At 37.7% G+C, this 25,730-nt stretch overlaps 1 protein-coding gene across 19 annotated transcripts in view; it reads left to right on the top strand.

Annotated features, from left to right (window-relative positions):
* The window catches only part of SYTL2 (synaptotagmin like 2), a 118,259-nt gene that overhangs the window by 79,494 nt on the left and 13,035 nt on the right, over window positions 1–25,730 (top strand). For 2 of the 19 annotated variants that reach the window (XM_012469518.2, XM_012469516.2), the window contains exons 8-15: window positions 5,225–5,296; window positions 11,767–11,868; window positions 13,876–13,929; window positions 15,185–15,232; window positions 18,201–18,295; window positions 21,469–21,588; window positions 23,194–23,363; window positions 24,778–24,880. In XM_012469518.2, the coding sequence (XP_012324941.2) occupies window positions 5,225–5,296; window positions 11,767–11,868; window positions 13,876–13,929; window positions 15,185–15,232; window positions 18,201–18,295; window positions 21,469–21,588; window positions 23,194–23,363; window positions 24,778–24,880 (764 nt within the window). Of the gene's footprint in view, window positions 1–5,224; window positions 9,158–11,766; window positions 11,869–12,638; window positions 13,659–13,875; window positions 13,930–15,181; window positions 15,233–18,200; window positions 18,296–21,468; window positions 21,589–23,193; window positions 23,364–24,777; window positions 24,881–25,730 lie in introns of those variants that run through there. The other 17 variants (XM_064365374.1, XM_064365373.1, XM_012469509.3 and 14 more) reach the window with 13 other exon arrangements.

Raw genomic sequence — 25,730 nt, 5'->3', positions numbered from 1 at the left:
GTTCCTTCATCCAAATGTACTAAGTACACTATGCTTAAAGCTCAGAAAAGACTTCTTTTTTGATAGCTTAGAAATAACTTAAATATCCTTCTCTAGCCTCCTAACCACTGGTTAGTTGCCATTGGGGAACAAGTAGAGAGAACATTTTCTGTCAGTCCTCATTTTATTTTATTTGACTTACAGAAATCATTACCAACCTACAAATGGTAGAAAGGAAATGAGACATAGTGGAAGAGCCTTTTGAAAATTTATTTATTTATTTATTTATTTATTTATTTATTTATTCTTATTACACTTTAAGTTCTGGGATACATGTGCAGAATGTGCAGGTTTGTTACATAGGTATACATGTGCCATGGTGGTTTGCTGCACCCATCAGCCCGTCATCTACATTAGGTATTTCTCCTAATGCACTCACTCCCCTAGCCCCCCACCCCCGACAGGCCCCGGTGTGTGATGTTCCCCTCCCTGTGTCCATGTGTTCTCATTGTTCAACTCCCACTTATGACTGAGAATATTCGGTGTGTGGTTTTCTGTTCCTGTGTTAGTTTGCTGAGAATGGTGGTTTCCAGCTTCATCCATGCCCCATCATGATTTGGGTTTCTGTTTGTCTATTATTGCTGTATAGGAATGCTTGTGATTTTTGCACATTTAAATTTAGTATCCTGAAACTTTGCTGAAGTTGCTTATCAGCTTAAGGAGATTTTGGACTGATACAATGGGGTTTTCTAAATATGCAGTCACGTCATCTGCAATCAGAGACATGAACTCATCCTTTATTATGGCTGCATAGTATTCCATGGTGTACATGTGCCACATTTTTTTATCCAGTCTATCATTGATGTGCATTTGGGTTGGTTCCAAGTCTTTACTATTGTGAACAGTGCTGCAATAAACATACATGTGGATGTGCCTTTATAGTAGAATGATTTATAATTCTTTGGGTATATACTCAGTATGGCATTGCTGAGTCAAATGCTATTTCTGGTCCAGGATCCTTGAGGAATTGCCACACTTTCTTCCACAATGGTTGAACTAATTTACACTCCACAAACATATAAAAGCATTCCTATTTCTCCACATCCTCTTCAGCATCTGTTGTTTCCTGACTTTTTGATGACTGCCATTCAAACTGGCATGAGATTGTATATCATTGTGGTTTTGATTTGTGTTTCTCTAATGACCAGTGATGATGACCTTTTTTTCATGTTTGTTGGCTGCATGAGTGTCTTCCTTTGAGAAGTGTCTGTTGATATCCTTTATCCACTTTTTTGATAGTTTCTTTTTTTTTTTTTTTTTGTAAATTGGTTTAAGTTCTTTATAGATTCTGGATATTAGCCCGTTGTATTAGCCCGTTGTCAGATGGATAGATTGCAAAATTTTCTCCCATTCTATAGGTTGCCTGTTCACTCTGATGATAGTTTGTTTTGCTGTGCAGAAGCTCTTTAGTTTAATTAGATCCCATTTGTCAATTTTGGCTTTTGTTGCCATTTCTTTTAGTGTTTCAGTCATGAAGTCTTTGCCCATGCCTGTGTCCTAAATGGTATTGCCTAGGTTTTCTTCTAGGGTTTTTATGGTTTTCGGTCTTACATTTAAGTCTTTAATCTTTCTGGAGTAAATTTTTGTATAAGGTGTAAGGAAGGGGTCCAGTTTCAGTTTTTTGCATATGGCCAGCCAGTTTTCCCAACACCATTTATTAAATAGGGAATCCTTTCCCCATTGCTTGTTTTTGTCAGGTTTGTCAAAGATCAGATGGTTGTAGATGTGTGGCATTGTTTCTGAGGCCTCTGTTCTGTTCCATTGGTTTATAGATCTGTTTTGGTACCAGTGCCATGCTGTTTTGGTTACTGTAGCCTTGTAGTATAATTTGAAGTCAAGTAGCATGATGCCTTCAGCTTTGTTCTTTTTGCTTAAAATTGTCTTGACTATAAGGTCTCTTTTCTGGTTTTATATCAAATTTAAAGTAGTTTTTTTCTAATTCTGTGAAGAAAGTCAGTGGTAGCTTGATGGGGATAGCATGGAATCTATAAATTACTTTGGACAGTATGGCCATTTTCACAATATTGATTCTTCCTATTCATGAACATGGAATGTTATTCCATTTGTTTGTGTCCTCTCTTATTTCTTTGAGCAGTGATTTGTAGTTCTCCTTGAAGAAGTCCTTAACATCCTTTGTAAGTTGTGTTCCTAGGTATTTTATTCTCTTTGTAGCAATTGGGAATGAGAGTTCACTTGTGATTTGGGTCTCTGTCTGTCTATTATTGCTGTAAAGGAATGCTTGTGATTCTTGCACATTTAAATTTTGTGTCCTGAAACTTTGCTGAAGTTGCTTATCAGCTTAAGGAGATTTTGGACTGATACGATGGGGTCTTTTAAATATACAGTCACATCATCTGCAAACAGAGACAATTTGACTTCCTCTCTTCCTATTTGAATACCCTTTATTTCTTTCTCTTGTCTGATTGCCCTGGCCAGAATTTCAAATATTATGTTGAATAGGAGTGGTGAGAGAGGGCATCCTTGTCTTGTGCCAGTTTTTAAAGGGAATGCTTCCAGCTTTTGTGCATTCACTATGATATTGGCTGTAGGTTCGTCATAAATAGCTCTTATTATTTAGGGATATATTTTATCAATATCTAGTTTATTGAGAGTTTTAGCATGAAGTGGTGTTGAATTTTATCGAAGGCCTTTTCTGCATCTATTGAGATAATCATGTGGTTTTTGTCATTGGTTCTGTTTATGTGACAGATTACATTTATTGATTTGCGTATGTTGAACCAGCCTTGCATCCCAGGGATGAAGCCGACTTGAACATGGTGGATAAGCTTTTTGATGTGCTGCTAGATTCAGTTTGCCAGTATTTTATTGAGGATTTTCACATCAGTGTTCATCAGGGATATTGGTCTGAAATTTTCTTTTTTAGTTGTGTCTCTGCCACATTTTGGTATCAGGATAATGCTGGCCTCATAAAATGAGTTAGGGAGGAATCTCTCTTTTTTTCAGAATAGTTTCAGAAGGAAGGGTACCAGTTCCTCTTTGTACCTCTGGTAGAATTCAGCTGTGAATCCTTCTGGTCCTGGGCTTTTTTTTTGGTTGGTAGGCTATTAATTACTTCCTCAATTTGAGAACTTTTTATTGATCTTTTCAGGGATTCGACTTCTTCCTGGTTTAGTCTGGTAGGATGTATATGTCCAGGAATTTATCTGTTTATTCTAGATTGTCTAGTTCATTTGCATAGAGGTGTTTATAGCATTCTCTGATGGTAGTTTGTATTTCTATGGGTTCAGTGGTAATATCCCCTTTATCATTTTTTACTGTGCTATTTGATTCTTCTCACTTGTTTTCTTTACTAATCTGGCTAGTGGTCTATCTATTTTGTTAATCTTTAAAAAAAAAAACAGCTCCTGTATTCATTGTTTTTTGAAGGGTTTTTCATATCTCTATTTCCTTCAGTTCTGCTCTGATCTTAGTTATTTCTTGTCTTCTGCTAGCTTTTGAATTTGTTTGCTATTGCTACCCTAGTTCTTTTAATTGTGATGTTAGGGTGTCAGTTTTAGATCTTTCCTGCTCTCTCCTCTGAGGATTTAGTGCTATAAATTTCCTTCTAAACACTGCTTTATCTGTGTCTCAGAAATTCTAGTATGTTATGTCTTTGTTCTCATTGGTTTCAAAGAACTTCTTCATTTCTGCCTTAATTTTGTTATTTACCCAGTAGTCTTTCAGGAGTAGGTTGTTGAGTTTCTGCATAGTTGTGCAGTTTTTTGTGAGTTTCTTAATCCTGAGTTTTAATTTGATTGCACTGTGGTCTGAGAGATGGTTTGTTATGATTTCCATTCTTTCGCATTTGCTGAGGAGTGTTTTACTTTCAATTATGTGGTCAATTTTAGAATAAGTATGATGTGGTGCTGAGAAGAATGTATATTCTGTCGTTTTGGGTTGGAGAGTTCTGTAGATGTCTATTAGGTCCACTTGGTCCAGAGCTGAGTGCAAGTCCTGAATATTTTATTAATTTTCTGCCTCATTGGTCTGTCTAATATTGACAGTGGGGTGTTAAAGTCTCCCACTAATATTGTGTGGGAGTCTAAGTCTTATTTGTAGGTCTCTAAGAACTTGCTTTATGAATCTGGGTGCTCCTGTATTGGGTGCATATATATTCAGGATAGTTAGCTCTTCTTGTTGCATTGATCCCTTTACCATTATATAATGCCTTCTTTGTCTTTTTTTTTTTTTTTGAGACAGAGTCTTGTTCTGTTGCCAGGTGCCAGGCTGGAGTACAGTGGTGCAATCTCGGCTCACTGCAACCTCCACCTCCTGGGTTCAAGCAATTCTTCTGCCTCAGCCTCCCAAGTAGCTGGGACTACAGGTGCGTGCCACCATGCCCAGCTAATTTTTGTATTTTTAGTAGAGATGGGGTTTCGCCATGTTGGCCAGGTTGGTCTTGATCTCTTGACCTCGTGATCCGCCCACCTCGGCCTCCCAAAGTGCTGGGATTACAGGCGTGAGCCACTGCACCCGGCCTTCTTTGTCTTTTTTTAAATCTTTGTTGGTTTGAAAACACAATTCTTAAACTCCTTTATGCAAAACAATCACTATGATAGCTGTTAGAAAAGGTTCATGGGCCCCATCTTCAAAAATTCATCTCATTCAATATATCAGGAGTAAGGCCCAGGAATGCAAATATCCTCATTGTTCCATTTAAATATTGTGGAAAAATTCCTTGTTTAGTTTTATTTGAAAGTTTTTTTTCTAACTCCTGAAATCACTAAGTCTGTGTACCTCAAACCTGGGTTTAGGCCCTTTCTAGGGTTTATGATATGTGCCAGGGGATGGTTGAAGTCATAAAATCGGCGTGGTGTATCTTCCTGGAGTGTCAGTTTTATGCAAAGATTTGAGAGTTAGAGAAAGTTAACATTTAAAATGTAACACGGAACAGAATGTAAAATTCACATGCATTTTTAAATTAAAACAGGAACTTTGAAGAAATTTTTCAGTTAAGTCTATACCCTGTTTTTCCAGGGCTCTACGTTTACTTTCCTTTACTGTCACAGAGCACCTTTAATAGAATACCTTAATTAGGACAACTTACATTTTAACCCCTGGATAATACTGGTATAAACAGCTAGTGATACAGAAAGTGCAAATACAAAGTGAAAAGATGTTGTGAATGATTGAGAAACAATTATTTAAGCATGCTCTTATTTAGAAGAGTATTTCTATGTTGCAGATGAACTGTCTCATTGTGCCGAGCCTGAGCCGTCTCAGGTGCCAGGTGGCAGTTCTAGAGACCATCAGCAAGGTAAGCCCCCTCCTCTCCCGGCTATAAAAGCTAAGACATCTTCACGTTCTGGTCCATATGCCACTGAAATAAAGAAGACAACTGATGATTCCATATTTAAAGTTCTAGACTGGTTTAACCGAAGTTCTTATTCAGATGACAATAAGCTATTCCTCCAACATCTCCGAGGAATACAGTCCAAAGAAAAAGTAGACTCAGAATCACAGGTTGTTATTGACTTGGTGACAGATGACACCACTCTAAAGGAAAATGGCTTGAAGGCCCTATCATCCAGCAAAATTGAATTGAAGCCTGTGAGATCTGATTCAGCATTCCAAGTAGAGGGAGATATGCTGCTTTCTGAAAGTTGCCAAGATAATAATGTGAATATCAAATCCAAATTCATGAATTTGTCTCAACAAGGCACCCCAAAGGAAGGCCGAGGTATATTGCAACCGTTTGAAAGCTGTGACACCCCAAGTCAAGAAATTAAAAATGTGGACTATAGCCAAGATTCAAAAAGCATAGGAAAAGGGAATGGGGTATCTCCTCCAAATAGTAACTATTCCTACAGTATTCTCAAGGGATCTGATGCAGAAGACCAAGTTCCATGCAACACTAACAATATTGGCAACTTGGGTGAAGAAGAACCCAAGTTTCATGCTCATGAAAAAAATAGAGGACATTCAGAAGTGAATTTCGACTCTTCAACAACTCTAAAAGAACCGAGTTTGAAAAATAACATGGAAGCAGAGAGAAAGAGCAAAGGAGGAAATGCCTATATCCTAAAAGCTTCTTTAGAGCCAAAGAATATTAAGTCAACACCTGGGATTGCCAACAGTGACTCTCCTTGGCAGAAGCCTGAGGTCCAACTACAGCAAGAAGCTGGTGAGGTTCCCAAGAACCAAGTACAGAGAGAAAAATACAAAAGAGTGAGTGACAGAATATCCTTTTGGGAAGGAGAGAAAGCTGCTACTAAGATAACTCATAAAGAACCCACATCTTCATGTAGCCAGAAACAACCTGATAAAGCATATCAGCCTGTGAAGAAGTCACAGGGTGTATCATCCACGGACAGTTTATCTACAGACCAGAGTGAATATAATCAGGTCACTGCCAAACAAGTGGTCCTAGATGAGGATGATCAAGCATCTCAGCTCTCCAATTCTTATTCCTCAAATAAATCTAAAGAGACCAAGCCCCAAATATCAGGTCCATCCAGAAACTATCTTTCAGCTGAGCAATCAGATGAAGTGTCTCTGTTTCAGAATAAGAAAAATGGGCCTATGAAAAGATCACCAGTGGCAGACAGTTTGCCTTCTAGAAGAAACATTACTTTACTAGTACTACAGCATCCCTCAAATGCTGGGAATGAACAACATGCTCCTTTGGAGAAAGACAGACCTCTAGTTGGTGAATCAAATGCCAACTTTAAAGTTATGACCCTAAAAGAAAGAATGGATGAACCCAATACAGAACAGGTCTATAGTCACTCTCAGTTTGAGAATTTGAGAAAGTTTTGGGACTTAGAAGCTAACTCAAACAGTAGGGTTAATGATAAGAATACTACCACAACAAGCCAAAAAAATGCTATGCCTTTTAATAGGCAGAAACACAAGGAATTCAGTGACATTAAATTATCAGGTAAAAATGCCCATGAAGCAGAGGTGCTTCTAAGCCCCAAAAAAGTTATGGCAAGAGAGGAAATGGAGGAATTAAATTCAAAGGGTATATTCCAGGTGCTACCAGGTGAAACCACATTTCCTTTGAATCCACTTAGAAAGCATTCTCATCAGTTGCCAGAAAATGAGTCATCAAAGGAAAACGTGGACAAGAATATGGAAGGGATTGCTACTCCAGTGTTTAAGGGAGAAAAGGATTACTCAGACCAAGAGATTCAAGAATCCATAGTAAAAACCAATGTTTTGTCTAAAGACTACAAAGACACTTTTAATGACAGCTTGCAGAAACTGCTTTCAGAAGCCTCAACACCAGCAGTTCAACCCTCTGGTGGAAAAGTTCATGGAAAACACGTGCTTGAACCAGGTGTTTCTGAAAATAGGACATGGCCTCAAAAAACAGATTTTGCTGATACTGAGGAAGAAGTCAAAAGACCTGAGAAGATCATTAATGAGCATGTTGACAAAACGGTAGTTCCTCCAAAGGTTAAACGAAACTCTTTGACTGCTAGTCTAGACAAACTCCTGAAGGAAGCAACTGGAACTTCACCCTCTCCCTTGCAAACCAAGTTGGAGCCTGTTACCACTAGAACCAATTCTAAGCTGGAAGAGGGTAGATTTTTTGGAAAAGGGATAGAACAGAGTCGCAACACTTCAGCTGATAAGAGAGAGATAATAGCTCCTTTTCCAGCAGGAAATGAAACTTTGAGAAATACAGCTCCCCCCAAGAAAGCTGAAAGTGGTGAGTGCCAGCTAAACACAGAGAACTTGATTCAGATGGCTGCAGAAAAGTCTCATCCATTGGATCTGACTTCCCAGCTTTCCAGAAAGGGTTCTTTTGGGGATGTGGCCAACCCTCCCCAAGATAAGCTTTTTCCCCAGGATGCTCATCTTGTTCCCCAGGCTGGGACACTCCCTCCTCAAATGGAAATTTCAGAGACTGTAGAGAAAGTCATTCTTCCACCCAGACCTGTGTTGAATGATATAAATACTGCATTACAGAAGCTGTGTAGAGAAGTGCAGTTAAGTTGTCCAGCTGGGAGGGAAGTAGGTCCTGGAGAAGTGAACCCAGGATTTCCCGAAGGAGTACAGGCAGCAGGTAGCCCACTAAATTCTTCAGGAGTGATCTCACCATGGGCTACAATGGGCACCATAGTTCCAGAAAGGAAGGATTTTTATTCTTCCATTGTAGTTCCTGATAAAACTCATGAAGTTGAATCTTATTTAGCTGCCCAAATGTCTCCATTGGAACAGACCCTTAGCTCATGTGGTTCCTTTGTTTTTCAATATGGCAAAGGCCTACCTCAGGAAGTGGCAGAAATTGTGAGGGAAACAATTATTCAACCTAAATCAGAGTTCCTCGAATTTAGTGCTGGCTTAGAGAAACTACTGAAGGAAGCAATTGAAACCTTCCCTTCAAAATATGAAAGTGATACAGGGAATCTTTCTCCATCAAAGTTAATAGATAGTACAAAGGAGCCCAGGCAAGCCACTTCTGAATTCCATCCTGAGGAATTGGAAGAAACAGTAGAAAAGGCTGAGGCTCCAGTAATAACTGAGAGTGCTTTTGATGCTGGTTTTGGGAGACTTCTTAAAGAATTCTCTGAAGCTCCTCCTTATCGACCCAAGGTGTCAGTGAAAGAAGAAACTCATGAGGAGGAGTCCTCACAGTCAGAGCAGACCAGATCGTTGGGGACAGTGCCCTGTTTTTATGGGGCAGCCTCGCGGGCCTCTGAAATGAAGGTTAAAAGTAATGGTTTGGAATCTCAAGTCAACCAATGTGATAAAATGTTGGGAGGAGATGTACTTGTGACTGATTTATTGGTAGATTTTTGTGGTTCCAGAAGTGGGGTTGAGATCCCTAGAACCCCACAACTTTATGTGGCTCATGAAATAGGGACCATTAAAACTGAAAAACCCCCAGAGGACAGGGACAGTGAAAGTGGAGTTGCAGGGGGACAAGAGACTTTTCAGGAACCTGGCTTTGGAGAGGCTTCTGAAGCAATTAGTGTGTCCAGAAATAGGCAACCCATTCCTTTCCTGATGAACAAAGAAAACTCTACAAAAACAAGTAAAGTTGAATTGATTCTGGCATCGCCATGTAAGAAACAAGAGAAAAAGGATGAAAAAGAAGGTTTCTCTGAGTCTGATTTTTCAGATGGAAACACCAGTTCTAAGGCAGAGAGCTGGGGAGATCCCTCCAGTGAGCATTAAAAAATTTTTAACTCAAAATGAGTCTGCTTTTAGAATGCTGATGTAAAGGATGATATATTTTTTAATTGGGATTAATAATTTGATAAATGGTGTTAAATTCTTCTTACCACTTCTGTGCTCCTCACCCTTTCTTAATTAAAAAAATCATGTTGTTTAATCAAATGAATTACATAAAACAGCTAGCTTTTTCAGAGTCTGACTTAACTGCTCATTAATCCACCTGTAGAATTTTTAGGTTTCAAAAAATACTTTTTAAATACATTTTTTTGGGTTTAGAAAGTACCTTTAATACATTTAAGCTAGTTTTCTTCCTGGAAATATTTAGAATTTCTCCTTAAATGGCAGTCTTTATGGAAGTTTAGTAAGATTTGTGGCAAGAAAGTGCCATAGATGGACACAAATTTCCCATTTAGGAGCAATATCTTACCACAGTGGTGGCTAAATGCCAGGGACAAAGTAGAAGGCTAGTCTTTCCCTCATATACCTTGTGCTGTGGTGTTTTTGTTGCCAGTTTCTCCCTCTCATTTTCAATTATTTGCACAATCTTCCATTTCTAGAGTATAACTTTGGCCAGACGACTTCACCTGATGCCACCTGAGTGCATTGCCTGGCCTGATGCATTTCTTTGGCTCCAGCCTTGGCTAAGTTGATGATCTTAATCTCCACATTCATCTAAGTGGACATGGAGGCACTGGTTTTGGGCAGGCTATAAAACATAGGGCTTGTCTCAGTGCTATTTAATCAACATACGGGCACTATAGCAGAATGAGAAGTTACCTGATTAAAATGATGAAATGATAGAGAATGCTTTCTGGCTGGGACATTTTAACCAAAGTTGCACAACTGGTATTGATTGCCTTCCCTGTAGTTTAGTGGAATTTGTCATTTGTTTAGCTCCCTTTAGTTCCAGTGAAAATACGTGAGCCTTCTGAGTGGCTTACTTTGAGGTGTGGATTCTTTTGTAAGTAGCTATAGGGTCTCTTCTTGAACACTGACCAAAGAATCCACCTTTAATCCTATTCAGTCAAGTTGAAACCCCTCTAACAAATTTTGTTGGTTAATAAAAAAAAAATTGAAGTATCAGTCTCTAAAACCAAACATATGCAAGAATAAAGCCAGCATATTAAACTTGTTGAGGTAGGCTTGCTAAACTGCCCATGAGTTGCTAGCGTAAACAGACCCACCAGAGGAGGAGCGCTTGCAAATTTGCAATTATGTTAGAGACTATCATCTAATTGTATCCCAGCATAACTGACTGAATAGTAAAAGCCTATCTAAAAAAAATGTTAAATAATCACCTAAACAGCGCCTAGAGAAGACATTTTAGAATTATCAGCCAAATAAGAAGTGTAAAATGGTACAGTCATGAATTTAATTTAGGTGTATATACTCCAACCTAAATTATTATTTTAAAGCAAACTGTAGTGGAGTGGGGTGAGAATTGAAGACAAACCTATAAGGGTACCATAATTTTGGGGAACAACCTAACACATTTGACTTGTGGCTGAGGTCTTAAATAAGCAATCCCTCAATATGCTTCTTTGGGAAAAATTAAAGGTTCAGTAGCCAAATACTTTTGGAAATGCTGGGCCATTATGTACAGAGAAAGTCTGCAGTAAGGAACGTTTTAAATTTGAACAAAGAACACCCCAAATCTAATTCATCTTAGAATCCATTTGCTATGGAATGTACTATACAGAACTAGAATGTATTTCAGGAAATTATCGTCTAGAGAAGTGATTCTTAAATTTATTGATTCATTAATCAAATCACTCATTGATTCAGCAAATATTTTTGAAGTTCTTATTTCCAGCCACTGTTCTAGGCACTGAGAATACAACAATAATAAATGTCAGTACTTAGGCTTTTTCATGATGGAGTTGTCGAAATAGAAAAATAAGGACTGTCTAGAGAATTTATTTTTTGTAAATTTAGATGTATTTAAAGACTGTTCTTATTCTATGGTTATGTCCTTTTTAAAATTTTTTCCTTTGGTTCTAAAATGCCATTCCTTTTATAAAATAATGGCATTAGTAAATGACAGCGGCCCCCCGACACACACACATACAACTTTAAAATGCCTTACTAAAATAAAAACCTGATTATCTCATGTTATTTCCCAAAATTTCATTGGAAATTGTACTAGATCATGAAACCCATAAAGTCTACAACCTTCGATCTGGAGAATGCAATCATCTGTGTACCCAGTTGTACACAGATGTTAAACATCCGAATCGTGCCTTCCACGGATTTGAAGTATTTCATGGTTGTTTTCAAAACCTACAATGTTAAATGGAAAGAGTCAGTTTCTAGCACAGGACAAATCATATGCCTAAAATACGAGTAAACAAGAGATCATATTTGTATTAATGCAGTAATCTTGTTTCTGTATGGTTTATGTTTACATTTCTTGACCAGGGAAATTATTTTTAAGGGCATATTAATAGTGGAGAAATTTTTTCTTCTGTGAAATAAGTGCTTCTTAAAATAAGAGAAACTCATAGCATAATGTCTCTTTCCAACCTACCATTTCTATGTCCATATGTTAGAGGGTTTTTTTTGTTTTGTGCAGTGTTCATCAATTTTGTTTTATAACAGGTTCAGAAGAAGAACCCAGTCCTGTTTTGAAAACTTTGGAAAGGAGTGCCGCTAGGAAAATGCCTTCCAAAAGTCTAGAAGACATTTCATCAGATTCATCAAGTGAGAATAAAGTTTGCCTCACTGTTCATGCCCCATCTAAGCTTAAAAATGCCCCTGTGCTCTCCTGTAGCCTCACTGCATGCTGTTGTACACTGCAGCCCCTAGTGGGGGCAGTTAACAGATGAAAATTAACTTTCCAAAGTGCGCTGAAGAGGCTCAACCCAAAGTGGCTGGAACTTTGCTTTTAAAATAATATGTTACGTTTGGTTACTAAAACACCAGGTTTCCTTTAATTGAAGAATCCCAGTTTGAGTGTTTCTCAAGTACAGTGAATTTGAAAGGATTGTGGTAGCTAGTGGTATTAGTGAAAATAGTCATAAGTAACATTTATTGAATATTTGCCAAAATGTGGCTTATTAATTTTACATGTATTATCTCATTTAACCAGCACAAGCAACCATAGGAGAGGTGAATTACTGTTATCCTAGTTTAAAGATGAGGAAAATGAAGCTCAGAAATGTGAAATGACCTGTTTAGTATTACACAGAAGACCTGGGACTCAAAATTAACAGGCTATTATCAAGAACATTTATGAAGGGACCACATTATATGCGACAGCATTGGATGTCCAGTGAATTTTGTATGATATGGAGTTGAATTAGTCCCTGGTTTCAAGGACTTTCTCTTTTATCCCTTCTAGTCACACATTTCTTTTGGATACTGTAACTGTAAGCACAAAACTACTTAACACAAAAGACTTTAGGTACACTATTTTCCACTGGCAGCTGCTTTAATGGTGAAGGATTTCTTGAGTACTAACAGAAAGCATAATATATAAAGGGAGTTGTGTGCCAGACAAATAGACTAAGAAACCATGACTTTTCGGGGTTTTGTTCTTGCTATTTTCAAGCTAAAATGCACCCCTGGGATTGCAGATGATCATAAGAAAAATTGTCGAGTGAGAAGTTAACCATTGCCAAACTCATATGATTGGTAATTGGCCATTATTATGTTTAGAATATTTTTTTATGCATTTGCAACTAAGAATAAAAAGTCAGATTTAAAAAAGGAAAAAAAGAAAAGAAAAAGGTACCCCATCAAACATTTCTTAAAATTCACAGATTCCCAGGGGTTTGAAGACAGTATTCCCAATTTGGAATGCAGTCCTAACTATCTCAAGGATCTTGGAATCTGAGGGTGAGAAGGGATCTTAAAAATCACCCATTTTAACCTCCCCACAATGCAGGAATTCCCTCTATAGCCTCCTCAACAGGCAGCCAGCCCCCATATCCGCCTGAATGCTTCCAGAGAAGGCGAGTCCAGTCCTTTGTTGGACAGCCCTGATTGTTCTCCTTATGTTGGTGACGGGCCCTGAGAAAAAGAAAAAAGAAAAAAAAAACCCTCAGAACAATTGTCCAATTTAGCAAACCTGTTTCCTGTGAAACATGGAGCTATTTCCATGGTGCAGCTTTAAAGTACTCAGGAATGTGTAGGGTTAAAAAAAAAAATCACCATCAGCTGACGGGTATTCCTACACGCTCCCTTCCAAATACCGATACCCACTCTCACACTAGCCTGCCAAGATTCCACTGAGCAGCTGGTCCCCTGTTACATCTCCAGTTGACTTCCCAAGCAAGCCTCCCAGAGGCATACGCAAATGATGATGCACACACACAAATATTTGTTAATGACCATGGGTTTGGGAAGGTGTTAGTCATGGCTAGCTTCGTACCCTTTACAGAAGAATAGAGAGGCTGTTGCAGCCCCGTGCTTTCTCCTGCTGCTGGCCGATTGCTTGCTCTGAGCTAACCCTCTAACCCTTGGGAGTCCGTGTGCAGCAGTGTGCTGATGTGAGCTGCATCCAGGCTGAAATGGGAGCTCCCGCTATGGCACTGGCTCAAGTAGCTAATCTAAAGAGAAAGTATTTTGGGGAAGACATCTTGGTTGCACCCCTGACTGCATCTTGACTAATTGCTTCCAACTCCGGGGGCTTCCAGGGACAATCTCATTGTTCTTTTCTCTCCAAGGGTCAGCCATGTTAACCATTTGTTAATTTCTTCTGAACAGATCAAGCAAAAGTAGATAATCAGCCAGAAGAATTAGTGCGTAGTGCTGAAGATGGTAAATATTTTTATGTGTTTGCATGTCTGTCTGTTTATTAAGTTCTGGGGTGATTTGGGCAGTCTCTGGGATTTAGCTGTTGGGTGAATAGAAGAACGTCATTTGCTAGTATGTGGTGAATAGTGCCTAAGTTACTATAAAACAGTTCTGATTTGGTACATTCAGTATAGTTTGTATTCTTAAGGCTTCTGCTGGTGACACTGTCATGAGGATCTCGTCAGAGACCCTTAGGAAGCAAGAGTTTCTATAAATAGAAAATTATATTTTTTGGGATATAAGCTGATTTTTGCTACTCTGACTTGCAGAACTCGTTGTGAAGGCAGGAAGAGTGGAGTGAATTCCTGGGTTAACTTATTCTTGTGTTTGATTCTCAAGTCTCAGCATTTAGATCTCTCTGGGAACAGCTGGCAGAATCTTAAGTTCAAAGGAAAGAGTCCCAGAACAAGGGTGGGAAATCTTGCCTCTGCTTATATAAATAACTAAATATAGACAGAGGGTGAAGTTGATTCTGAATATAATGGAGCCAGAAGATCTTGAAGCTTGTCAATGGATCAGTTACTACTTGGCTCTGTTATAAAATGAATAGGATAATGGTGCCTTGGTTGGAGGAGAGATGGAAATGAGTCTGATTTTTATAGTGTAGAATTTATGCAAATGTATAATTTGTATTTGCATGCTGGATTTTATTTATTGTTTAATTGCCTTCACTATAATCATAAAAATATGTACTCACTGAGCTTTCCCATATAAATGCAGCAACAGAGCTCCTGAAAGGTCATTCTTTACTTTTATGTAATAGTTTTGTCTTTCTCATTTTATATTTACAACAACTTCACTGAAGTTGATGGGGGAGGGATTTTTATCCTCATTTTGCTGATAAGAAAAACTCAGAGGAATTAGGTGACTTTTCTAAGATCCTGTAGCTAGTCAGTCACTGGAAGGGCAAGAAATAGAATCTCAGCTTTATTACTCTTCCCCATTTTCCAGTGCTGCTTCCCATTTTCCATGCTGTGGTCTAGTGAATTACAGGAAGGATGCTCCATATCTCCTGTGCTGGATCCTAGATTTTTAGTTGAACAGGAGACTAAAGAGGCTAATGAAGAGTCACACTGAGGAATGGGTGAAAGCAAGATGAAAACCTGTCAGATGTATTCTGCTGTCTCAGTTGTGAAACTGACATTTGAGCTTTACTTTCATGTCTCTTTAATCCCTCTGTTAAAATGGTATTTATTCTCAATGTTGCCCTCCTGAGTAGATGAAAGAGCAGATCAAGAACCAGATACAAATGAATGTGTACCAAGAAGTGAGTAGCAGGATCTTTCTCACAAATGACTGAACGTTCCACTTTACATAGTGTTAAATATACTGAAATAACTAACCCCATTAATAACACAGCATTTATTATTGGTACTAAACTCCTGCAGCTTGCAAAACTATTTCATTATGATAAGGGTTTTATTTAAAACATTTTACATTGGCTGAATTGAAAGAATGATTCATGGTTCCACTGAGGGGGAGTTGTATATTAAGTATATATGTTGTTGCTGATATTATTGTGCTTTTGTCAGTCTCTGTGCTGTTTGAATCTCTGCTTAAAAACAAACGTGGCACCTTCTGATTTCATTTGGATTTAATGTTGCAGTACGATTTTGAGTATTGATCTCTTGTAGCCTCTATACAAAACTATAGATGTGAAGTAATTTATAACTTATTTGGACCTACAAAAATATGGTTAGAGTATGTGCTTCTCTCCATATCCATAAAAGCAAATCTTACTATGCCCAGGGTTTAAACTCTGAGGTTCAAAACTGACTTGAATGGTAAATATTCTAAGTATAAAACAAGTAAACAAGTGAATCTAAGAAGTAAATGTATATCTGTGGTGACTAATGCCCATCTACGAATTAATGTCCATCATCAAGCAAAGATAATGTTTGTTCATTCTTTTCTGTTCAATCTTAAGATTATTCTACTTAGCTGTGACTAGTATTTTAAGGACAAATAATGTATTTAAAAAGTATTCACATGGCCTAGTATGCAGGGTGTGTGTGTGTGTGTGATTTTTTTTAGCTTCTCGGTTTCACTCTGTTTCATAAACCTTAGGCACTAGGGGTATGAAGATAATGCTACACGTGTCTACCCTCAGGCCCACAATATTTTAAATAATAATTTCCCAGTAGTCTTTGAATATGCTAATAGGACTTAATGAGGAAAGCAGCTAAGTGGAGGAGCTGTTAGATAGGAAAGCAATGTGCTGATGGCTAAAAGTCAGTGACATGTAGTGTGAAACCTGAAACTTTGCTCATGAGGTCCTCCTGCCAGTAGTGAAGGTGCTGAGCTTTGGCACATGACTTGACAAATTCTTAAGGACTGCCTAGGAAAGAAGACAGTCCAGGCTTCAGCTCTTGTGAGTATGTGCTCTCTGTCTGGCTGTTGCAGAGGAAACAAGCCTTCTGTCTCTAAGGGGTGTTAGGTAAAGAGGCTTTTCCAGTTGCTTTTGAACTAGGACATACTTAAGTTTTTGCATCTTATTTTATCTTGCGATGTTTTGTTCAAAATTTAGTCTGAGGAGTAAAAGCAAAACATACATAAACATATATGCCTAAATATCTGTATCTTTATTCATGATCTCCTAATTGGCTTAGTTTATTGGTCAAGGCAGTTAGACTAATCATGTGCTGAACTCTGGGTAAATTAATTTCTCCCTTTTTAGTGATTTTTCCAAAATAACTGTTAATGCCTTTTCACTGGTAAAGAGTATATTCTTACCACAAAAATAAAATGCATGATCAAAACACAGAAGACAAAAGCCCGTAAATCAAAACTTGATTATATTTGAGTAGTGGGTATAATTGAATTTGACTCTCTTAGCATCATCCAACAATATACTTTGAAAGTAGTAGAGTGCAATGTTATAACAAAAAAGTATTTGCATTCTCATTGGACCATATTGTGGGACCTAATATGGTCCAATCTTACACTGCTACCAGTGTAACTGTCTCTAATACACACACACGGTTGTTTAATGGGAAATGATTAAAGTTGGTATCATTTTAGTGAGACACCATAAATGTGTTTTGATGTGCATTTACCTCTGGGAGCCTACGGATAGGTGAGAATTGCTATGTGAGCAAGGATATCTTTAGTATGTGTAGCTAACTTTTTAGTTTTTCTTTCATGAGATTCTTTAAAGATGAATTTAATGTTTAGGAATGAATTTGAGTCTTTTGCGTTATGTATAGAAATATAATTTGATTTTTACCTATTTTCCTAATATCTCTTTTAATGAGAAAGTCAATGTATCTGTATCATTCACAATATAATTTAAGATTCTTTATCAGGTAATATTTATTTGAGTAGAAAATACTTATATGGAACTTACTCTGTGCTAGGCACTTAGCACCTTGAAAAATATTAACTTATTCATTATAAGAGCTATGATTTACCATAAGAAAAGCTTAGGTGTTGTGATTCTTACACAGAGAAGAAAATAGTTTTCTAACTAGGTATATGGAAATTAGGATTATAATTTACCCTCCTCTTGTGCCTTCTACACATACACTTTCTATATCAGAAAGAAGACATATACTATATTTTCTTATTAAATTCTTAAGAGTACCCTACCTTTAACCATTCTAACTTGGCCTTGGGATATTGAAAATTCTGAATCAGCAAGGTATCTGGATAATTTTTATTTTCAAAAAATAATATTTATTTTATAATTCTGAGTGAAAAACACTATCAGAAAAGTAATATGATCAGTAAACAAACAAACCTACTTTTAGACACTCAATAGCCAGAACACTTTTACTGCGTTGTGTACAAAAATCTTGACGGTCCAGATGAAATAGTTTTTCGGCCTGCAGGTGTTAGTAGTATATCTCAAGGAGATGAACCAATAAAATACAGACCTTGTGATCTGAAGGTCTGATGTGAAAAAATAAGCTAAACCAATTCACGTTGACAGTATAATTCAAGTCCAGCTCCAGTTCAATAAAAACTAGTGTTTTTAAAATTAACTTTGTTTTGCATTTGGTTCAACTCCTTGCTTGTTGTCTCCATATATAATTTATAAAAACTGCATGTTGCTTATCTCATGTTCCTGTGCCCATGTTGCTTATCTCATGTTCCTGTGCATGTGAACTACTATGCCTTCAACTTTTTTACAAAAACATGTTTGTTCATAGATTATATAAAAATGCTTTCAATTTATGTCTAATGTTGTATGACAATTGCAAGAATAATTTTGAAATGGAAATGCTGCTGTTTAGTTTCCACAGTGCCTACACAGCCTGATAATCCATTTTCTCACCCTGACAAACTCAAAAGGATGAGCAAGTCTGTTCCAGCATTTCTCCAAGATGAGGCAAGTTTGTCTTTTGTACCTTCAGAAAAATGGAGACACTGGGTTGGAATTGCTATGCCAAGGTTGGTGTGTTTGTATTCCACTGTGGCAGAGACCAAAGAGGTCAGCAGGACTGGCCTTTGCCTTTCAAGTCAATAGAGGTAGTGTTGATCCTGGAACATGGAAAGGCACTCTCATTTGGCTCAAACAGTAAATCCTTTTGGTTAGTGAAGTCAAATTGCATAGATTTGGGAATGTGACTTTTGTTTTAAAGTAAATATGAAATAAGAAATCCAGGGAGATATTTGAACTGATTATTCCTCTGTAGTTTAGAGTAGAGTTGATTTGTGAAAACTTAAGTAGCATGACTAGCTTGAAAGTGTTTGTTAATAAAGTCATATTGATACAGCAAGCTTTAAGGAGTATTTACTGGGTGCCAGGCACTTCACATATATTATCTCATTTAATCCTTCAGCAACCCTAGGAGTTAGGCACCATCATTATCCCCACACATTACAGGTGAGGAAACTGAGACTAAGGGAGGTGAAGTAACTCACTCAGCTAGAAGGGGGTTCAACCAGGACTGGAGCACAGATCCAACTTGTGTGCAGTTAATGACTGTCTTGTCTCAAGAAAGCACATGACTATAATTTACTATTCATTAAGTACCTAATATGTGCCAGGTACCTAATACTCATTCTGACATCTAACTCTTACTATATGTGGCAAGGACTATTCTCTTCATTTTACAAATGAAGAAAGAGCCCTAGAGAGGTTAAATAATTTTCCCCAAATCCAATAGCTACTGATGAGTAGATCTAGGACTTTAACTCAGGTTCCATGTTCTTGCAGTCATGTAGTTAGGAGCCTAAGCTTTGGAGCCAGACATCCCCAGTTCTGGTTATGATACTAATTTTCTCTGTGATCTTGGACACAGTCAGTACCTCCCCTGAGTCTGGTTTCCGTGCACCTACCACGTGAGGTTGTGGGGTATCGGTAGGATAATACAGGGAAAACACAGAGTGCAGTGCCTGGCGTATAATGAGTACCTGGTAAATGTTAGCTGCTATACTGTTTGTGGTTTTTGTCTGATTTCTAACGGTGAAATAAAAGGCTTCGTTATCAAGCATTCTCTTAGTAGATGGAATGTTGAGGAAAGCTCTGGGCAACACATAGATTATATTCTGTCACTGGCCTGGGTATCCTTTTGTCCATTCTAGGACCTTCGATGAACTGTATCTGCAAATATTCAGCCCTTATATATGGTTAAGAGCACATGTTACAGTTTCCTTTGGAAAGAATCACTCATTCTTTGGAACTAATTCATTAGCTAGATGCCAGCAGTAGGCATGACATGCAGTTGAAACATATAATATGAGGCCAGGCATGGTGTCTCATGCCTGTAATCCTGGCACTTTGGGAGGCTGAGGTGGACAGATCAATTGAGGTGCAGGAGTTAGAGACCAGCCTGGCTAACATAGCGAAACTCTGTCTCTACTAAAAATATAAAAAATTAGCTGGGTGTGGTGGTTCATGTCTGTAATCCCAGCTACTTGAGAGGGTGAGGTAGGAGAATTGCTTGAACCTGGGAGGCAGAGGTTGTAGTGAGCTGAGATTGTGCCACTGCACTCCAGCCTGGGTGGCAGAGTGAGACTCTGTCTAATTAAAAAAAAAAATGTATATATTATATATATATACACATATATTATATATATTATATATATATATACATATATTATATATATGAGGCAAATTATGTAAGTTCCTGGTTTTTAATTTTTCTCCTTTCTTCAATTTTAACCTACTATCTCATAGCTCCACACAGAAGAGAGTTCAAATCATTTGGGTTTGTGTATCAGAGATGCCAGAATTAAGCTGTATCATTTTACATGGGGTATAAGGTTGAACTGGATAATAAAGAAAGTGAAAACGCAATCAGGCCTTGTTCATCTGTTCCCTTTGAGACTTATAATCAGTCACATTCGTTGAGTGCCAGTTATGTATAAAACATCATTCCAGATCAACAAGGCAGAGTCCTATCCTTCCAGTAATTCACTAATGATCTGATATACTAGGTAGAATGTAGTATGTGCTAAAATAGAGGGAAATGACTATCAGCATGTGGGGAGAGAGTGTAACAACAGAGACATTTAAAAGATATGAGTTGTTTTTAATCCTGGAGAAAGGATTCTTATCCATGTAAAGCATTAATTTTGTTTTTCTTTAACTCCTTTATTAATCTGCATTAGATATGGCATCCATTATGTTGATGCATAATTGCATGGTCCTGGAATATGCTGGCATGAACTAACTACTCCTCCATAAAGGTGTCCCTTAACCTGGGTGCCACTCAATGTTCCATAAGCTCTCTAACCCTAAAAGGAGCTCATTCTGAATCATAAGTTTTTAAAGCTACTATTTAATAAACTTTAGAGTCAAATATAATAAAATTTGTTACTGTAACTTTTCTTTCTTGTCCCAGGTAAATACTTCCTCAGACATATTTAAAATAAGTACCTGTATCTTACTGCTGTTTTTTTTTTAAACTGTGTTAAAATCTAACATGGGTAGAATGTATAATTTAATATACTTCCCTCTAGCAATAAAAAGATAAGCATAATAACACATAGGAATATGTAAGGGGAAGTTTTAAAATTTTTGAAATTAAAAAATATATATGGCCTTGAGTTGAAACAGACCAGACTAGCATTTCTTTTTTCCTAGTTTAGTAATGTCCCAAATAAAAGATTTGATTTTTAGAGAAGTTACAGCTATGCTAATAATAAGAGGAATTAAACATGACGTTTTGGTTTTAACAGTTAATCTTTGTATTATCTGGGTAAGATTAATTTCTCATATATACCAATAGAGTTCTCCAGGAAAATAAATATGTAATATTGAAAGAATGGTAAAAAGGTCACAATAGTGCTGTCTTCTGTAGCACTTTGGGAGATACCACTCTGTAGGTGAAAAAAATCACTTTGTTATTTTGGTAGCTAAGCACTGCCCTCCTCCTTAGATGAGGTCAAGGCAGACCACCCACTCCATCCTGAATCCCATACCCTAGCAATTAGCACTAGCATCCTTTGACCTTGCAGAAATGTTAGTGGGATACCAAAATATCATCTTTGCCTAAACAGATTCTGATCTCATTCTGAATTTAAATATTGTGAATATCATATGCTGTTTTGTAGAGTGATGACAGAGAAACAGATACAGCATCAGAAAGCAGTTACCAGCTCAGCAGACACAAGAAGAGCCCGAGCTCTTTAACCAATCTTAGCAGCTCCTCTGGCATGACGTCCTTGTCTTCTGTATGTAAACAAAGGCTCCATGTTAATATCTCTCTGCATTTCTGAACCTCACTCTGACATGCTCATGCTCATTGTAAAACAGCCTCCTGCTATATTTCTCAGGGCACAAGCAGTTTCTCTAATCCATAATTAGCTTCTGGCTAGCTATATCTATCTTTTTTTCTTAGACTAAAGGGGTTCGTATCCATCATAAATATATGTTTGTGGGTTTTTTTTTGTTATGATGATGTAAGTACTTCACAAATAAATTGCCAAGAAAATGAATCACTAAATTTTTCTGTGCAACAAATGGGGGTAACTATGATAAAACCTGCTTGTATCAGATATGCTTTTATATACTGTTTGCAGGCACAGAATTGTACCTCTCTTTTAGTAATTCTGATGAATAAATATACTGATTGACATGAAAGAATATAAGAGGTGATTTTTTGCCTTTTAGAAAGTATCTGAACAGCGTTTTAAAAGGAAAGCTCCTTAAAGCTCCTTAAACTCAGATTTGGTTTAAGGGAATCTGACAATTTGACTTTACATAGAACTTGCATAAGGTGAAGTTGTGTATGCACGTAGCATGTGTGTAAAAATATGTCTCCATACACTTATCTGAGTATTTCTTGGATGGACATATGCATACATATATTTCACCAGGTATGCTAAACAAATGATAAAGCTGTGCTTAAATTCTTGCTAGCCTTTTGTTTCTGAAACCTTTTTTTAAAAAAACCTATTTTAATTGAGTTTCTACTGATGAAAATCTAACATCTGCCCTTGGGAAGGTTTTAAACTCCCTTCATCAATCATCCATTTTCTACCCTTCCTAACCTCTAAAAGCGCATGACTCAGTAAGCATTTTTCTAGATTCAGTGGATGGGTAACGTGGTAAAATTCCTTTTTAGTGCATTGGAAATTTGATACAGCAACGTGTCACTGTGATTAGAGTGTCTGGGTTTTCTCACATCTTCTTTCCTTTGGATTTTAAATATTAAGCATGCCTGAATATGGAACTTTGAATGCCATCTAGCATAAAATCACCCTGCTTTGAAATGAGCCAGCATCTAAATAACATTGCATTTCACTTTTCATCTGTCTTACAGGGAAAATTTTTAAAAAAACCATTAGTCAACTGGGTGCAGTGGCTCATGCCTGGTAATCCCAGCACTTTGGGAGGCCAAGGTGGGCAGATTACTTGAGGTCAGGAGTTTGAGACCAGCCTGGCTAACATGGTGAAACCCTGTCTCTACTAAAAATACAAAAATTAGCTGGGTGCGGTGGCATGTGCCTGTAATCCCAGTGCTTGGGAGGCTGAGTCAGGAGAATCACCTGAAGCTGGGAGGCGGAGGTTGCAATGAGCCAAGATTAAGCCACTGCACTCCAGCCTGGGCAACAGAGTTTTGTTTGTGTTTGTCTCAAAAACAAAACAAAACGAAAAGCTCTAGTCATATATATCATGTCAGGTTGTCTTTACAGATATGTCTTTATACGATGTTGAATTAACTGCTTTTATAAGTAAGCTAAAGAAATAGTGCTAGCAAGGGTTATATCCATGATCTTTGTGCTAGGTTTAAGAATGAGATAGAGACAAACACTGTGTATTTCTGATGCTTTCAGGTGAGTGGCAGTGTGATGAGTGTTTACAGTGGAGACTTTGGCAATCTGGAAGTTAAAGGAAATATTCAGTTTGCAATTGAATATGTGGAGTTACTGAAGGAGTTGCATGTTTTTGTGGCCCAGTGTAAAGACCTAGCAGCAGCGGATGTAAAAAAACAGCGTTCAGACCCGTAAGTACATTTTGGAGTCACCTACCTTCCCTTAATTCTCAAACTGTCAATCTTATATGAATTGATCTTAAAGCAATCAAAAAGGAGGGAGGGTATGTGTGTGTTAAAAAGAATGTTTGAAAAATTGAGGAGAAATGCTGTTTTGTTCTATAAATTCACATCTGAAACATTAAATTATAAAAATTACAGGGAAGCACAAAATTTTTCAACTTGGAAAGACCTTTGGGGTCATCTTGTTTAGTTCCTTCATTTTACAGATAAGAAAGCAAGGATCAGAGAAGACAAGTAACCCATATATGTCAATTCAGATAGAAGCAAAATGAGGAATGAGGACCCGAACCTGTCTCTTTCCACCACACTCTCAAACTTTTTACAAAATTAGAGACATGTGGGACACACTTCATGATGCTCGATGGTATAAAACTAGTTAAGACTCTAGAATGAGAGAGTTTTCATACTTAAATTATATCTCACAGAACTTTAGGGGAAATTACGAAATTTTTTTTTTTTTAAATCACAGGTTTGATCGCACTTCAGTTTTTTTTGCGAACGCTGAATGGTATTCCCCACTTATCCCTATGCAGTCTTAATTATTTTGCTGAGACAAGCCTAATCCTTTTCTCTTTTATTCTTACTATAAAAACAACTGAGCTCAACATCCTTTTTTTTTTTTAACATTGAAGGTAACTTGACTAGGTGTATAGTAAGATTAATTCATTTCAAAAGACAGTAGCAAAAACTTTAAAATACTGCAAGCACCAAAGTGTTTTCTCACTTAGAAGCAAACTAACAGGATTAAGCTCTATGTTGGAAGTCTGTTTTCTTTTTTTTTTTTGAGATGGAGTTTTGCTCTTGTTGCCCAGGCTGGAGTGCAATGTCATGATATAGGCTTACTGCAGCCCCCACCTCCCGGGTTCAAGCAATTCTCCTGCCTCAGCCTCCCAGGTAGCTGAGATTACAGGCATGTGCCACCATGCCTAGCTAATTTTGTATTTTTGGTAGAGACAGGGTTTCTCCATGTAGGTCAGGCTGGTCTCCAACTCCTGATCTCAGGTGATCCGCCCGCCTCTGCCTCCCAAAATACTGGGGTTACAGGCATGAGCCACTGTGCCCAGCCTGGAAGTGTGTTTTCTGTCCCTTTCCACCCCTGCGTATTAGTTAAGGCCAAAGGAAAAAAGGAATTCAGGAAATGTCCCTTAAAAATCTTCAAAACAATATTAAATGATCAATTCCACTAAATCCCTTTACACATTTAAGTATAAAGGTGTTGGGAAAATTTGTTATTCAGTGCTTTTCTCAGTGTCATGAAATAATTATTTATGCTGTCAGCTTTCAATGTATTTAAAAAAAATAGAAGTGGAAACATCACTTTTATTTTCTTTGACTTTCTTGTCTGTTCAATTCTCCTTTTTAGATATGTAAAGGCCTATTTGTTACCAGACAAAGGCAAAATGGGCAAGAAGAAAACACTCGTAGTGAAGAAAACCTTGAATCCAGTATATAACGAAATACTGCGGGTATCTATGAACTCTCTCTATAGAAAATTCCTAAATGGTGACCTGTTTACCGTGTCTTTGGGTAGTAGCATTACAGGATAAAGTCAGTCACCAAGACAGAAGGAAAGGAATACAAATGTTCTGTTTTGTTTGAGACAAAACACCACGACTGTTGTATACATTATTTCATTCACTCCCCATACATGCACTGGCAGGCTGGTGTTGGTATCTGCATCTCACAGATGAGGCAAATGAAACTTGGAGAAATGAGGTAACTTATTTAAAAACACACAGCTTGGCTAGGCACAGTGGTTCACGCCTGTAATCCCAGCAACTTTAAGAGGGTGAGGTGGGCAGATCTCTTGAGGTCAGGAGTTCGAGACCAGCCTGGCCAACATGGTAAAACCCTGTCTCTACTAAAAATACAAAAATGAGCTGGGCATGGTGGCAGGCTTCTGTAATCCCAGCTACTCGGGAGGCTGAGGCAGGAGAATGGCTTGAACCGGGGAGGCGGAGGTTGCAGTGAGCCGAGATCATGCCACTGCACTCCGGCCTGGGTGACAAGAGTGAAACTCCGTCTTAAAAAAAAAAACAGCTGATAAAGTTGAGCATTGCAACCAGAATGATCTTCTAAAAGCACAATTCTGATTACACTATTTTTCTGCTTTCCATAACCCTTAGGGTATTCAAAAAGTGTTTGCTGGAAAGATAAATGGACAGATGAATAGAAAGTATCCTAGGCTTATTTTCTTTTTCTCCCCCAAAACTACATCATGCTGCCTTAGTCATGACTAACAGATCATTTAAAACTAAAAATAGGTGTTGTTCATTCCCTCTTTCTGAAAACTCTGTCCAAGTATTTGATCATCCT

The sequence above is a fragment of the Aotus nancymaae genome, unplaced genomic scaffold (assembly GCF_030222135.1).
Source record: "Aotus nancymaae isolate 86718 unplaced genomic scaffold, 86718_ANA_hifiasm-v0.15.2.pri h1tg000059l, whole genome shotgun sequence".
NCBI classification, from domain to species: domain Eukaryota; kingdom Metazoa; phylum Chordata; class Mammalia; order Primates; family Aotidae; genus Aotus; species Aotus nancymaae.
The sequence above is the reverse complement of the archived record's forward strand: the minus strand, read 5'-3'. Positions and strand labels throughout refer to the sequence as shown.